Genomic DNA, 16,541 nt, shown 5'->3' with positions numbered 1-16,541 from the left:
TTGAGAATGAAATTTGCAAGCAAGTCTATACTGCCAGACTATGTTTTTGTTTTTATTTAGTTCATTTGAACTCAATAGCTCCTTATGTGGGGGCGGGGTCAAAGAGTAATATAATTTCTGCATTCCTCACTGAGGACATTTAATTGATATTTTAATGAAATGCAGAATCCCTGATACTTCATTAAGTCAGTGCCTCTTGATTTGTCTGTGGGGTGGCCCCATTTAAAGGTTCTACAGTGCATCCGGAAAGTATACACAGCACTTCACTTTTTCCACATTTTGTTATGTTACAGCCTTATTCCAAAATGGATTAAATTCATTTTTTACCACAAAATTCTACACACAATACCCCATAATAACAAAGTGAAAAAAAGTTTGCTTGAAATTCTTGCAAATATATTAAAAATAAAAAACAAAAAACATCACATGTACATAAGTATTCACAGCCTTTGCCATGACACTCAAAATTGAGCTCAGGTGCATCCAGTCTTATAATACATCCATGCTGTAAATACACTGCTTTTTCCTCTAAACATCATATTTTGGCATCATAATATGTATCTACTTGTTTTTGTTTCTTTTCTATCAACTTTGGGTATTTTTTATACCCGCTGGTAACATTGTAATTAATGTTCCTAGCTTTATTTATATGTAAAGTTAAAAAATGTACAACAGAAATGTGTAACTATCATTTTATGTCATCATCTTGTAAATATACTGTCAGTAATATCAAGCTTAAGTTTACACAATTTAACTGTTATATAGGTAGACAAGCCAGCAGGGAGAACAGTGTCCCCCCTGTTATGATAATGGACTTTGTCTATCTATATATATATATATATATATATATATATATATATATATATATATATAATTTTCTTAAATTAATTTTAATTGGTTCATACTTCACATACAAGTTACAGAGGTTCCCTCTGTCATGACAGATAAAAATTCACTTTTTCTGTTTTGTCTTAACCGTGTGAATTTTTTAATGTGAAACTGATTTCAGTGCTTTGAACGGTTATAATCACCAAGTCTGTTTTTATTTTGAGGAGGAGACTCTGTAGATAATTCAGCTCCAGATAAAAACCTCCTGAACAACTGACACTGAAGAAATCCAAACCGGTAGAAGCTTACGACAATGGTGTTGAAGACAACAACTCCCATGATCCCACGCTATTTCATGACGTCACCCAACGCCGTATTTTGTTATAGATTTGATTGAGAGACCCCTAGCGGCAGAAGTTACGCACTGTGCGTTCAAGATTTTATTCTGAGAACCATAACAAATCTCTTACTGACATTCCATACATACAATGCAAAAAAAAAAAAACATATTTACACATGCAGCTATAGTCAGTATATACAGCATGGGAAGTCCACAGCTCAATAGCTGAGTTTGGGATACAGGACACTGTCCATTCATGTGGAAGAGAATTATTCAATTCAGTCTTACAGCTATCTTATAGACCTGAAGACCTGCCATTACTGTCAGCCTCCTCTGTGATCAGGATTTCTAATAGTGTTTGACACTATTAGCGACCAGTGACTTGATATTTGTAGCTATTTGTCATAAATACTGTACTGAGTTTGGTTGTAATTTCACAGTCTCTGCAGTGTGGTGGGACAGGCAACAGCAGGTCATGAGTGTGACTTGTCCCCAGTTTCTATCAGGGTGAGCAGTGTCTCCTGTGTTTGCCTGTGTGCTGTGACCCCTATGGTAGGATACAGAATGACTGCTTGGCATAATTGCAGAGGACAATATACTGAAAAAACAGCTGATTTTATTTTTAAACGTTATCTACCTAATAGACTATTATTATTCTATTTCCTCACACTACTGTATCTACAGGGTGTATTGCATCTCTATCTATGAGTGCTTTTTCTGTTGAGAGGTAAATTTGAGATTTTGGACATGACTTGACTGCTCATGTACTCCAAGAGTATAACTCCAACATTTTGAACAGCATCCTTACAGCCCAGGCAGCACTTTGAAGAAGCAAGTCAACACTTTTGTCCAGATAACTCTTATTGACAAATCAGCTTTTTTTTTTTCAACTGTCAGTTTATGTAAAAATCATTCATGAGGCCAAATTGTGATTATATAATCAGCCTAAGTGGCCAACCATGAGTGATGGTGCTAACATGTTGTTTGGTCATTCAGTAGAGCAGGTCCAGAGCAGAGATGGTGGGTTCTTCAGGTTTCTTGATCTCTGGTTTCGGCAGTTTGATCCGGCTCATGGCAACCACTCCACAGATGGCAAAGTGAGTTGCAACGCTGCCCACACCCAGCCAGAAGGACCAGTCCAGGCTGTCATCCAGGACAACCAGGACAAAGAGGTTCTCCTGATAGTTTGCCACTCGCTCGGTCAGACTGTGGTGCTTCATGGCGGCCAGGAAACACAAAACACCCAGGGCACCGAAAAAAGCTGGAAAGAAATACAAAGTGTTAGTGGAAATGGATGGAATGCTCAAAAGCCAGGAACTGGGATAAAAGTTAGCACACTCGATTGCAAAAAAAAAAAAAAAAAGAGGGAAATGCAGGGCATGGAAATGACAAAACAAAGCAATATTTGAGGGACAGTGTCAGTGTAAAGACAAAATCCCCTCACATACCAGCAATGACGTTCCACAGGTAGAGTCCTTTGTGCCCCTTGATGCTCTGGTAGGGAATCTTGCGTGCGTTGTAAATACAGAAAGACAGACTGACCAGAGCAAAGCCAATGGCCACCAGCAAGAAGAGGATCACCATCATGTGAAGGCCGCTGTTCAGTGTTCGTATGAGCTTTGGAAAAACTGGACAGTCAGACAGAAATGCACATATTATCAGCCCTGCAAGTCTTGAAATTTAAAGTTACTTTAAACGTTTTCATTGTGATGTTGAAGTCAGTAGTGTGTCTGAATGTTTGCAGTAAATGTAGTCGTAGCAACAATGTATCTTATGTGTGTTTCTTTTTTATAATGAAAGACATCATTCACATACCTACGTTTAAATCCCTTATGTTCAATGTCTAGTTTTTCATGTTTTTATGGTTAATCTGGAGTTCATATCAAGAAAAATCTTCCAGAAAAAGATCTATCTTTAAAAGACAGGCAGTATGAAAAAGTAGTGAAAACACAAAAGATTAAGTGAGCTTATAGTAGAGAAACATGGCAGCTAATTTCCATTCCAAGCAACTGGTGTGTTTATTTGTACTTGATATTTAATTATGTTAATAGCATCGAGTATTCCCTTAAGTAGCTTTTAGACTATGTTTTTATTGCTGCAATGTCATTCACTGGAAATATTCTGCTTGATGTTTTGTGCATCGTTTTATTGCAGAGTTTTCCCAAAATTCAGCCTGATATATTTGGTATTTTTGGAAACTCTCCAGGACTTTATTTTGCTGAATATCTGATGCTGTTGATGCAGTAGTTAGAGGGGATCTAAAACAATAGACACGTTTGTTAAATGTATTGTGTTGTCCCACAATTGCGCGATTATATTATCTGTATTCATATAATTAGTCTGTAGGCTATTTCATGATGACTTCATAAACACTTTGGGTCTCGACAGGAGGCTAAGTCTTTAACAGGACTGAGCAGAGAGGCTTACAGAGGGCTTTCATGCTACATTTCATCTTACTATATATTTTCGAGCGCCTTTTCCCGAGCCCGCACTTCTTGCTCTTTCCTCCCTGGAACAAGCCGTAATAAACGTCCCCGATGAACTGGTCCAGCTCCGGATGGGAAGCGTTCACTATCTCCGCTCCGGTTTTACACAGGATCCGACCGGTGACCCACCTCTCAGTGGACAGGGCCACGACCAAGAGGACCACTGAGCCGACACAGAGCGCCGAGGCCACGGAGAAAGTTATCCGTTTCCACAGAGAAGGCATCTTACTAGCCCATGGTGGCCCGGGGGAGGGAGCAGGACGCCCGGCAGCGACAGCGGGGCGCACCCGGCGATCACCATGAGTTTCTTTGAGAATTTGAAAAGTAAAAATAAATCATAATCCGACAGAAAATGTGCTTCTCTTGGTGAAATGTTGCGTGTGTTGACGCATGAGTCACAGAGGGGGAGAAACCGAATCTATGGCGGTCAAAGAGATCTCTTACCTGGAGAAACTCTATCCCTGCCCTGTGCGCCTGGTTTCTGCTCTCTCTCTCTCTCTCTCTCACTCACACACACACACACACTCTCCTCTTTATTCAGGGCATTAATTAACCTTCGCGGCTTGGTATTTGGAGCTGGAAATGTATCATCTAATTGGTGACCTTAGGCGGCTGCAGCTATAAAATCATGTAAGCATAGATAATTGTGTCAGAATGACAGATGTGGTCCATTATAATACACACCCTAAAGGTCAGGTCGTGGCACCAATGAGGTTAGCAAATTTAGGTTTTATGGTCCTAAACTTCATATCTCGTTCTTTGCATGCTCCACTTAATCATTTAGGTCTATCTTGTGCATATTGGTACATATTTCTGGCAGTTTACATTATTTGCAGAATGTGCAATACAATAGAGGCCAAGATGCAATAAAACATGTAGACCCTACATTAAGTTAAAAATGTACCAAAACAAAAAAAAAAAAAAAGAAGGCAACATAAAGACCACTGGTATGATAAGTTTACATTAAGCCCTATTTCCACATCTTTTTTCATACATTACTATCATACCATACTTTTTCTTAACCCACTACAAAACTGCTATTGCATTTTGACGTTTATATTTTGTATCATTTGGTCCTTTTATATTTCTTTTTATTGTTAAGTTATATTTTAGTACTTATTATTTTAAATTGTCAATGTGTCATCGGTGGTCTGTGGCCATTTGACTGGGGTGATTGAACATAGTGTGCATTACTAAAGTGCAATACATGATCAGGACCTTAAAGTGGGAGAGAGACCCTGTCTTGAGAAAGATCCCTGTGTCAAAATCTAGTTTGAAGATGATAATAAGATAAGATTTTTTTTTTTTTTTTTAAACTGCGGGCCCTTGTTGAATCCCATTCCTCCCACACCTGTGTGTATCTTGTACAGTGTGGACCCTGGTGCACACTGTTATCAGATTCAGTGCACATGACAGATTACAGCACCTTAATTATATTTTGCCCAAAGCTACCAACACAGTAGTTGCTAAAAGATACTAAAACAGGATTTTAACTCAGGGCTCATCCACAAGACATATATTAGCATGATTTATTGCTATTATCATTTTTTATTTTGCATTATTAATGTAAATTTTGTCGTTGGAGGTATTTTGATTGTATATTTTGTATAGTCTTATTCTGACATATGAATCCCCCACCTTTTATTTAACAATAAGGTGTAAAGTGAGTGAGCTTTTGGCGACACACTGCGGCGATTTGGTGACACTACGGGGCGTGATGACGTCACGGCGTGTGACGCAGATGTCAGTCTCCCAGGCAGCAGCTGAGACCGTTTGACGAAGATGGCGGACTCGCTGTCGACAGGTCTGGGAGAGGAGAAAGAGAAGGAGAAGGAGGACAGGGAGAGGGACAGTAAGGCTGCAAAAACTGAGAAGAGCAAGGAGAAGGACGGAGTCACGGAAACGCTGGGGTTCAACGATAAAAATGGCGGCAGTAAGGGCAAGAAACGCAACCTGTCAGGTGAGGGCTAGCCTCATTTCCACAGCCACAGACCCCATCAGTTTGACAGCGCTAAGCTAGCTGCTAAAATGACTAGTATTTATTCACAAGCAAACTGGCTGGGGTTAGATAACGCTACTGCACTGTAAGTGTGGTCATCTGTGATAATCGTGGATCTTAAGCACGCAGTTGCAATTTCAGCCAGTGGAGTCTGCAGCTTTGGGCGCTGCTCAATGTTGCCAGATTTACCTGATAAAAGTAGCTCAGTCAGAGTCTTAAATCCACCCAATCGTCATAAAAGTTGTCCAATCTATAATTTTTATTTAGTTTTTTTGTGCATTATATATGCTTTTATGTGTATATGATTTAAACGTAAAATGTTAACAGCTGTAGCTAAAGATACATTAACTATAATGTTGCCATGGACCTAGTGAATTAAGCTGTGGAGTACAACTTGAGCCCTGTGTTTAGCCAATATGTGTTTACATTTTGGAAAATTAAGTACGCCGAATTTGCTATTAGCAGTTCCTGATTGCTGTGTACCATTGGATGCACCGATACCGGTCAATGAATAACTTAGATATTGAAGAAAAATGAAAAAAGGGATGATTCCCAGGCAGATTCTGCAGTTATAAGGAGCGTCTTTTTCTGTGATCTATAAGCAGGTTTATGAACATATATTTGCAGTATATTTCGGAGACAATGATATCTGTAAAGCTTAAGTCACATTGAATCTAAAAGTATGTATGTAACATGTCATTTTGTTTAGATTTGGCTGAGGAATGACTCGGTTTTTGACACAAATTGTGGCAATCGGGTGCTAAGGATTTTACGATGGTTTTACTACTTTAATTGCTGCTGCGATTTTTGATAAGCGGGTTAAACAACGATAAATAACATTTTGTTGTGCATGCGCCTATTCGTTTCACCTCAAACGACATGAAGTCTCTCCCGGAATCCCGCCCAGTCTGGCAACACCGGCGCTGCACTGAGTTTGCACCTCTCGCAGGATGCAACGACTACCTCAGACGCTGTCAAACACTGAGCTGGATTTAACTAACCCCAGGTGGCTAATATGCAGCCTTGTTAAAATTGGTAGTACCGACTACAGTTATGTAACTAATTACATTTACTCAAGTATAATTTTGAGGTTGTACTTAACTTGAGTATTTCCCCATTGTTCTACTTTATAATCATACTTGACTATATTTCAGAGTGAAAGTAGAGTACTTTTTACTCCCCTAAATGTATGAACCAGTTTTATGAACAAGTTACTTAAAAAAAAAAAAAATAGGATAAGTTAATTTCTTGCAAGGATAGATTGTAATTTAGAAAACGTGAGTAAGAACAGTGTCAGGTTCGTGACCTTGTGGCTTTGTGATACAACAAGACATGCTTCCCTTTAAGTTTTATATCTGAAAATATATCCATGTATAGATGGGTATATTGTATGTTTAAATTTTTACAGTATCCAGTGTGTCCACAATTTTCGCTGCATTATAAGACAACTGTAGGCAGTAATAATACTGTAGGATGTAATAATGTACATTTACTCAAGTAGTGTACCTCAGTGCAATTTTAATGTACAATTTTGATTACTTACCCTGAGAAAACAAAGCTCCTTTAGAGTCACAAAATACATTATACAACTGTTCTCACTGGTTGAGTAGTAGTTCTTGTGACTAATATATTGACTTTGATACTTAACATGGTGCAGGACACCTTTTATGGGAAATCTTATTGCTGCTGGATACACTAATATTTTAGAAAATAGTGTGTTTCCAGGCCCTTTCATGTGTCAATATTACAGTGCCCCCATGCACAAAGTGAGGCTCATAAAGAAAAACAGTTTTCCCATTTTGGTGTGGAAGAACTTGACTGACTTGTGTCCTTACAACTTTGGAACCCTGACTGTGAGCCAGGCCTTATCGCATAACGTCAGTGGCCGACCTCACTAATACTCTTGTGGCTGAATGGGAGCAAATCCCTGCAGCCAGCTTCCAAAATGTTGTAAACCTTCCCAGAGGAGTGGAGGCTGTTATAGCAGGGATTACTGCACATGGTTTTGGTTTTAGTGTAGCTTATTCATATTCCTAGGGGTTTGGTGAATATACATTTTAAATTGCTTGGTTGATTATTAGCTAAGGACTTATCTTTGTTTGCGGTTCAAATGCACAAGCAGGCAGCCACTGTTAACCTCTGAATTAAGTCATCAAAGCTTTTAAGATGGTAGTTATTTCTATCACTAAGGTGTGTGGGGGGGACCTCAGAGGAGGGTGAAGTTCCCTTATATTAGACAGGTGAAGGTGACAAGCTCATGATCTCAATCTTGGAGGCTTGAGAAAGAATGATTGGTTTAGTTGGTCTATATGTAACTTTTCAATGCTCTGTCTCTGTCCTTGTGTATCTAGACCTGTCTCTGGTCAGATTTATAACTACTGAGCTCACCAGAGGCTATTTCCTGGAACACAATGAGGCCAAATACACAGAGCGCAGAGAGAGGGTCTACACTTGCCTCCGCATCCCCAAGGAGCTGGAGAAGGTAAACACGCAAAACATTCACTTTAGAAAATATAAATGTCACAAATAAATAAATGCATTTTCCTCTCTCCATTTCTCCGTAGTTGATGACATTCGGCTTCTTCCTGTGCCTGGATGCCTTTCTCTACGTGTTCACGCTGTTGCCCCTCAGAGTCATTCTGGCCCTTCTACGACTCCTCACACTGCCATGCTGTGGCCTCAGGTGAAGTTCATACATAAGGGTCAGCTGTGCAGGATTTAAGCAGTTTCCTTAATTGATCTTTGGCCACATTGATGACCAGTATTCAATTAATCATTAAAAGCTTTTCATGAATATAAGCTGTATTAAAACAATTGACAGCAGGTGTTGATTTGAATTGTAGTTTGTTCACTTCACTGTATCTTTCCAACCAGTACACTATCACTACAAACCACCTCAAAACCTCAAGACCTAAATCCAAATCCTATCCAAACCTCTCTGACATTCTTTGGTTTCAGTTTCTCAGATGAGAGGATATGATGCTTTTCTTGGGTTTTATTATCTGTTTAAATCTTGGGGTGTTGGGCAGATGGTCAAACAACACAATCAATCTGAAGACACCTTGTCTTCTGCAAGATTGTGAGGGCCACTTTTCTCAACTTTACAGACCAATTAATTAAAAATTATTTAAAAACTAATTGATAGATTAATTGATAGTGAAAGTAATTGTTAGTTGTAGCCCTGGTGCAAACTGACAAATACATACAGATTTGTTGAGTAGCTTCCAGTGTCAACATGTAGATTTGTGAACAGAAACAGCCATTGCATTATTGTTCTTGACCTCTAGGGAGCAGTAGAGCTCTATCTTGGTGTTAAGACTAAAATTATAACAACCTGCATTCTATTGCTCTCCTGTTCTGTTGTTTTAGTGATTTTCTTCTGTGAATATTCTCTTCATCTGTAATTTGTGTGTGTGTGTGTTTTAGTGGTTCCCGCCTGCTTCAGCCAGCGCAGGTGTGTGATGTGCTGAAAGGCTTCATTATGGTGTTGTGTTACTCAATGATGAGCTACGTGGATTATGCCATGATGTACCACCTCATCAGGGGACAGTCTGTCATCAAACTGTATATCATCTACAACATGTTAGAGGTGCACTAAGATAATACTTCCCAGTGTTTATAATTCTGATTGTATAGTACAGTCAGCCACCCACTCATTCACTCTCTTACCCTTTCTTGTCCTTGTTGTGTTGTCAGGTGGCAGACCGCCTGTTCTCATCATTTGGCCAGGACATCCTGGACGCTCTGTACTGGACAGCAACTGAACCCAAGGAGAAGAAGAGAGCGCACATAGGCGTGATTCCTCACTTCTTCATGGCTGTGCTCTATGTCTGTATCCTCACTGAGAAGGACCTGTGCTTGTTGTTGCCAGTCTGTGTATCTTTGTGGGATGATGTGTTTCTGTGCATGAGCTGACAAAAAAGACAGTTTAGACAATAAAAAAAAACACACCAAAAAGGCCAAAACAATTTGTCTGTTAGAAAATTAATCTGCAGCAGTTATAATCATCAGTTTAATTTGTGAAAAATGGTCCCCATGTCTTCTTAAAACTGGCAGATGATCCTCTTAGTGCACATCACTTTGAGTTACTAAATATGTTTTGTATGTTTTTCGAGTGTTGGTAGGATAAAAAAAGATTTGAAGATGGAAACTAAATTAGTAATGTTTCAAAATTTTAGATATATTAGACCAGTTAATTGAAAATAATCAGCAGATTAATCAATAATAAAATAATCATTAGTTGCAACCCTACACATCTTTACTTCAAACTCATTGTGCATATTAGGAGATTTATATCAAAATAAAAATAACTTGGCAGGATGTTTTTTTAATGTAGTCCTCAGTATAAGTTTTTCCTTAACATGTTTGTATTTAGTTCTCCATGCCATCCTCATCATGGTTCAGGCCACAACTCTCAACGTAGCCTTCAACTCCCACAACAAGTCTCTGCTCACCATCATGATGTCAAACAATGTGAGTGTAATGCACAAAGCCATATTAACTCAGAATAAGATGTATGCAGCAGCATGACTTAAGTCATGATATTTTTGGGTTTTCTTGCAGTTTGTGGAGATCAAAGGAAGTGTGTTCAAGAAGTTTGAAAAGAACAACCTTTTTCAAATGTCAAACAGTGGTAAGTGGTGATGATGATGTGTAAAACAGCCAAATATATGCCACTTAATTCAGTGTTTTTTGGACATTTTGTACCTCAGCCTTTGAACTTGGTGATTCAGTACAAGGTGAATTTATGGAATCAAACTCAGCCGCAGTGAGTGCAAAGTAGGTTAATCCAGGATTGATTTGTTTGTTTCCCACAGACATAAAAGAGAGGTTCACCAACTACATCCTCCTGCTCATCGTCTGTCTGAGAAACATGGAGCAGTTTTCATGGAACCCTGGTAACGAAAACAGTGATGTGCAAATACTGTAATCTACACAGCTGGTTTATCTATTTGACATTTAGATATGAGCGCCACTCTGCTCCTCAAGTCTTCTCAGTGTGGTCCGACACTTCACTGTCACTGACTCTCTTATATCTAACTTATTGCACTGAATATTGACAGTTTTCAATGTGTCTGTTTTTAGACCACCTGTGGGTGCTGTTTCCTGATGTAGTCATGGTGATAGCCTCGGAGGTTGCCGTGGACATCGTCAAGCACGCTTTCATCACTAAATTCAACGACATCAGCGCTGATGTGAGGCCTCACAGTACAGTACTCCATATAGCACTTTCACAGTTTATCCATGAGGTTGTGGTGCTGTGAGTGTGGCAATTAAGGGAGCAATGTTGTTTGTTGTTTTAAAGACAATCCACCTCAAAAAGCAGATTAAGATTTGACAAAATAATAATTTTTTTCAGTGCTTTAGTCTTCATCCACAGATAGAATTTCCTCATCTTTTTTACCTCTTTCTTTCTCTATTTGCTGCTTTTAACAGGATCACTAAATTAATTAGCGATAAATGTGGAATATCTGTGTATAAATGGTTCCAGGACACTGACACTGTTCCAGTAATATAATATTATATAATAAACATGCTGATGGGACATTATGAGCCTCAGTAATGTCAAAACGTATTGATAGTTATATTGATGTTATAAGCAGGAGTTAAATTTCCAAACTGCAGCAGTCAGCCAATGGGGGGGTAGTTGCCAGTGATTAAAGTTCATCTACTTAAGAAGACTGTGAAATGCAGTTGAAATCTCAGGAAAAAGCTAGTAAGTAGGCCTTGAGTTAGGATTGTCTTGTCCGTCTACTATTGTGAATATCAAGAGAGAAACTTCAGGCTCAACAGACTGGAACTGATTTCCTCTCTCTTTCACGCTGTCTCAGACCCCAGCCCACTCATACTAGATACTCAGTAGTATCTGAGGGAAACTGTCAGTGTACTGAGTCTACTGAGCATTTTTCTTTTTCTTTTTTCTTTTTTTTTGCAAACCATGTTCACTTCTCTCCTTCTTTCCTCCTCCTTGTGTTCTCATCCTCTTTGGTTTCCTTCAAAGAGTTGTAACCATGGTTATGTAATGGAAACCAACTCCACAGAAGGGATTAACCCCTTTATCTCCAAACTGTCAAACCTAATCACACAAACCTCACTCACATGTAGTTGCCGTTCAAGCGCTTGTGCGTACATGCTCGTTCTCATTTAATCCATGTGTGCACCTTTTTTTTTTTTTTTTTTTTTTTTTGGTCTTGACTTTAACTGATTTTTCGGCAGCTTTAGTTTTGCAAAGAGTTTATTTGTCACCTTTAATTTTGTAATCTTGGATACCCTCTGCTCATTCCAGGTCAATCAGTAACTATCCAATTGTTTGATGTTTAGATGTTTCTGCTTTGACTGACTTCTGTTACTCTGTGTCATTTCTCAGGTATACGGAGAATACCGAGCCAGCCTTGCCTTTGACCTTGTCAGCAGTCGACAGAAAAACGTGAGAAAAATTAAGTTAAATATCAGCTTTACCTCCACCAAACTGTAATTCCAGTTTCAGGCAGATGTTTGAAAAAGTGCTCCCCCAGAAGATGTTGATTTATTTTGTTTTCATCAGCAAGGCTAAACTGCAGTGTAGTTGCAAAGTTGAGGAAATGTCCACTCATCCTTTCTTTTTTGATAAGTAATAATTTGATTTAAAATGTTGTGGACTGTTTACTGCACTGGGTGAGAAAGTAGAATAATGCTGCTTTTTGATGCTTTCTGAGATAATGTGGTAAATGTGTCCCCAGGCTTACACAGACTACAGCGACTCTGTATCCAGGAGAATGGGCTTCATCCCTCTTCCCTTAGCTCTGCTGGTCAGTCACTCTTTATGAAGATGCCCATTGCTGATGCTATAATATTCACTGTATACAGTATAAATCTAATATTTAGTTCGTGTTTCTTTTTTCAGTTGATCAGAGTAGTGACCAGCTCAGTGAAAATCCAGGGTTCACTCTCCTTTATGTGTGTGCTGCTGTTTTATTTGGGGTAAATATCAAGATTTCTTTTGAACACACATCTTAGGTTTTATTAGTTCTGCATTTCTTAGGGTTTTTATTAATTTTGTGTAATTCTGTGTATGTTTTTGAACAGGATGATCACTCTAAAGGTACTCAACAGTATCGTTCTGCTGGGGACGTCTTGTGTGTTCGTCAAAGAGGCCAACATGGAGGAAAAGCTCTTCGACCCTCCTCCTTCTGCCGTCTCCAGTCGTGCAAATTCCAGAGCTCACCGGACCAAACATGTTCACATTTCGCCACAGCAAGGTAGCACTCAGAATATCCATTTCTCTCTTTATTTCTAAATTACACATTAAAGAGCAATGTAACTCCCTGTTTTAACTTGAACATGCTCCCCTCACAAATTCAAGATATGCATTCAACCCTGCCCCCACGATGTACCACTGACATGCCAACCACCCTCACAACTCTGTCAGATTGTTGTTCAAGTGTCCCTCCGTCTTTCCCATTGATGTTCAACGGCAACACATTTCAGCCATTTTCAACCTTTTGAATTAGATTTCAGTGCCTGCATATCATCATATCATATTAACGTGTATACTGGTCTATATCAGCTTGTGTTGCACTGGCAGGACCCGCAGCATCTATTTTTGCTAAACAGTAAAAGCAGTGACATTGACTAATGCCACAGTTCCAGTTAGAACTTAGGGTAATCCACCAAGTGCAACGCTCATTAGAAAATAATGCCTTCCATGACGGCACTCGCAATCTGGAGGCGGCATGAAATTCAACAAAGGGGGCCGCCTTGTAATTCTTTGTGTCGGAAAAACCCTGCATACCCTGCAATGTACTAACTCTAAAAAAATGAATTTAGTGTAAAGTTACTCTTTAAGTTTTTTTATCTGCTTGAATGAAACTCTGTCTCTCTTGCAAACAGAACCAACAGCAGACAAAGGAGGAATATCACTGGTGTCAGACAATTCTCAGCCCACCACCATCACAGAGAGCTCTGCTCCTACACTTCCAAAGAGCGACTCGGACACGTTCCTGACAACGCCTGACGAAGAGGACGATGACAAAATTATCAACGCTGACACAGGACTGGAAGGAGACGGTCTCAAAAACAGAACACCCAAGAAAGACTTGCTGGAGATAGACCGCTTCACCATCTGTGGCAACCGAATAGACTAAATGCCATAGGAACAACCAGTCAGTGTCCTGGAAACACCGCAGGGTTCAGGGATCAGGGTCATGGAGCATGCTCAGACCGGACTTATTCTTGTGCATCTGACCCCTGGAGTATTTATTTATTTATTACTGACAAAACCAGCCAAGGCATAAAGCTGTTACTACAAGCATCAGAGGTCGCTTCAGATGTTTCCAGCTGGCCCAATCCATTACCTGGTTAATCAGGTAGACTCTGATGATGGTCTGCTGTCATCGTGGCAACCTGCAGACATGCACGTTGATTACAGCAAAGTGGAAAAGTGGTGTACACAGCTGGAGTGGAGCACAAAGAGAGAAACAAAACTTCATATGTGAAAATGTGTGTAGTCGTAGGAACGTAACAGCTGGACTGTGCAAGTGGGTGTTCAAAAGCACAATCATATGTACAGCGTGGAGTTGTTTTTAGACAGAACAAAAACTTGTCAATTTTTTAATTTTTTAATTTCAAAATCTGAAAATTCTAATATTTCAAATAAGGTTTTTATGAAAAATCTTGGACTTTTTTTCTAAAATTGACCGTGTTCAGCTGTAGGATTGAGACTCACTATCACATGAATACATTGTTGAAATCTCAGTCGTTCTGCAGACACACACATCAACACAAATTTAAAAAGATTGTTTTTGAATTGAGTTACTGTGATGAGCTCAGATGTCCATAGGTGAAGTCCAACACGTTAAGAATGGCAGCAGTGACACTACCTACAGTCTGGCATGAGTGCATTGCCTTTGATTGCCATCTTTGGATGATGCAGTTTGGACTTAAACTTTTAGGCACAGATAAAAGTTTTGTTATCATGACATTTGTGTTAATGTTTGAGGCACTGAGACAAGACAGTGCCTGTTTGTGAGAGCACAAGTATTATTTTGAAGTGACCTCCAAGCCAGACAGGTTTGGCAGATATTTCTTTTTAAAGTGATTTTTTTTTTTTTCCAGTGTGGTTCATGTGTGCTCTCATCACTCAAGCATGCAGCCTCGGAAGATCATTACAACAACATAGGCATATAGCAATTTTTATATTGGAAACTGTGATCTTAAGAAATGTCTTGGTGAAGTACCACTGTGTGCTTGCTCTCATTTTAAATTCATGGTGTGTGACACCAGCATCAACTTAACATGTTTTCCAGTTCTTCACCATTATTTTGACAGTGATATAAAAAAAAATAGTTAAGATTACATGTATGCAGGTAAAATGGTCAAAGATTGTCTGAAAGCTAAGACACAGCTGTTAGAGTGAGTCAAATCCAATGACAGGAAACAGGAAGGAGGAAAATAATAGCACTGTTATCACATGAATGCAGTGAATGCAATTTTTGTTTGGCAGAGTGCTGTACATGAGGAAAAATTAGGTTTGGTGTGGTTGGCTGTGGGTAATGGAAGACGCTTTTTGCAGAGGCTTGTGTACTAAACAGTCTTGCATGCTGTGAAAGCCTGAAGCGCTGTTTAATCAGTTAAGCGTATCAAACAACTCCGTCTGCTCTGAAGTGCCAGGAGTTGCATGTCCAAAAGCTAAGTCCAACCAAGCTCCGATTTTTGCCTGTCATGTATTATCATTACATGCTAGCCACAATGCTAAACATCTGTTGTTTTTTTTTTTTTTTGGTTTATTTTTAAATAAATAACAGGTGATCTTTGAAAAACCCAGAAGGCCTTTTAACAACACTTATTGCTGTTAGAATGATATTTCCAGAAACATCAAAGACTCTTCAAACAAGCTGAATTAAAAAGTTTGTTTCCCAATTTTGCCCAGTTTTCGAGTCACAGCTCTGTTTTCTTAATCCAAAGTTGCTAGCCAAAAATAATTTATCTCCTTGCTCAATTTGTACTTCTTGAACCATAATTTAGGTTTTATTATTAGATCTAGGCTATTTCTCTTTATTGCTGTTACTTTATATTATCTTCAGTTTTTATATAAAATAACATGTTTATATTTTTCTTGTGTCATGCAAAAAGTTAGTGAGAAGTTAATTAATTTCTGGCTGCTTGGGAAGGAATTAGAGTTGCAACTTGGAAAATAGTTTACTTGCCTTGCACAACATAAATTCATAGTGATGTGTGTGTAAATGAAACACTCTTGACTGGGGAAACAAACACTATTAATTACGTTGTAGTCCTCAGACCTTCATCAGTCAAAATCTGTGTGGACAAAACATTAACGTTATTAATTGAGTACAAGTGATGGACTTGTGTAGGTTTCTTTATCATGCAGGGAATGTAACATTTACATGGTCCAAAGACTTCGTCACGATTTTGAGTACACCCTCAGAACAGAAGAAAATGTGTGAATTGAATCGCCAGGTATTTACTGTTCAGAAAAATGGATGCTAAGCTTAACTGTGACTCAATGTAGTGGTTGTACATGAGAGGCACAAACCTGGGGTAAGTCGAACTTCATTATGGGAGGACAGTCAATACAGTGACAGAACTACATTCTTGCAAATGAAGGATCAAGAGTGTTTATGTATCAGTGTGTGGTGTGTGTGTGTGAGAGAGAGGGAGAGAGAGAGAGAGAAATTGCAGTGCATGAATGGTCCTCACTACTTATGTATGATTCTGATATTTGATGTTTTTATTTTTCATGTACAACCCATCTGTGTAATGCATCTCCTCACATGGTAGAAGGAGAATAAAATAAGATTTTGTTTTTTAACCCTTTCTGGTGTGATTTGAATGTTTTGCGTGTGTCTCTGTGTGTGTGTGTGTGTGTGTGTGTGTGTGTGTGTGTGTGTGT

At 39.0% G+C, this 16,541-nt stretch overlaps 2 protein-coding genes across 2 annotated transcripts; one reads left to right on the top strand and one right to left on the bottom strand.

Moving 5' to 3' along the window:
* Positions 1–968: 968 nt before the first annotated feature.
* On the bottom strand, positions 969–3,878 carry clrn2 (clarin 2). Its single transcript, XM_071505674.1, has 3 exons — positions 3,626–3,878; positions 2,617–2,796; positions 969–2,429 (listed from the first exon to the last, which is right to left on the bottom strand). The coding sequence occupies exons 1-3, from the start codon at positions 3,876–3,878 to the stop codon at positions 2,161–2,163; spliced, it is 702 nt and encodes a 233-aa protein (XP_071361775.1). The 3' UTR covers positions 969–2,160.
* A 1,518-nt stretch (positions 3,879–5,396) lies between these two features.
* Positions 5,397–16,460, top strand: tapt1b (transmembrane anterior posterior transformation 1b). Its single transcript, XM_071503846.1, has 14 exons — positions 5,397–5,614; positions 8,005–8,135; positions 8,218–8,336; positions 9,080–9,242; positions 9,350–9,485; positions 10,029–10,126; positions 10,217–10,286; positions 10,471–10,551; positions 10,739–10,848; positions 12,021–12,080; positions 12,373–12,441; positions 12,537–12,613; positions 12,719–12,891; positions 13,523–16,460. The coding sequence occupies exons 1-14, from the start codon at positions 5,437–5,439 to the stop codon at positions 13,774–13,776; spliced, it is 1,719 nt and encodes a 572-aa protein (XP_071359947.1). The 5' UTR covers positions 5,397–5,436; the 3' UTR covers positions 13,777–16,460.
* The last annotated feature ends 81 nt before the right edge of the window (positions 16,461–16,541 follow it).

The sequence above is a fragment of the Trachinotus anak genome, unplaced genomic scaffold, assembly GCF_046630095.1.
Source record: "Trachinotus anak isolate AG129_WGS33_773 ecotype Australia unplaced genomic scaffold, CSIRO_AGI_Tana_v1 ptg000019l, whole genome shotgun sequence".
In the NCBI taxonomy this organism is placed as follows: domain Eukaryota; kingdom Metazoa; phylum Chordata; class Actinopteri; order Carangiformes; family Carangidae; genus Trachinotus; species Trachinotus anak.
The sequence above is the reverse complement of the archived record's forward strand: the minus strand, read 5'-3'. Positions and strand labels throughout refer to the sequence as shown.

Coding starts and splice junctions, on each gene's coding strand:
- tapt1b (XM_071503846.1), top strand. CDS start 5,437: ATGGCGGACTCGCTGTCGACAGGTCTGGGAGAGGAGAAAGAGAAGGAG. Junction 8,337..9,079: donor CTGCCATGCTGTGGCCTCAG/GTGAAGTTCATA, acceptor TGTGTGTTTTAG/TGGTTCCCGCCTGCTTCAGC. Junction 10,127..10,216: donor CCATCATGATGTCAAACAAT/GTGAGTGTAATG, acceptor GTTTTCTTGCAG/TTTGTGGAGATCAAAGGAAG.
- clrn2 (XM_071505674.1), bottom strand. CDS start 3,878: ATGCCTTCTCTGTGGAAACGGATAACTTTCTCCGTGGCCTCGGCGCTC. Junction 2,797..3,625: donor AAGGCGCTCGAAAATATATA/GTAAGATGAAAT, acceptor CTGACTGTCCAG/TTTTTCCAAAGCTCATACGA. Junction 2,430..2,616: donor CCTGTGGAACGTCATTGCTG/GTATGTGAGGGG, acceptor ATTTCTTTCCAG/CTTTTTTCGGTGCCCTGGGT.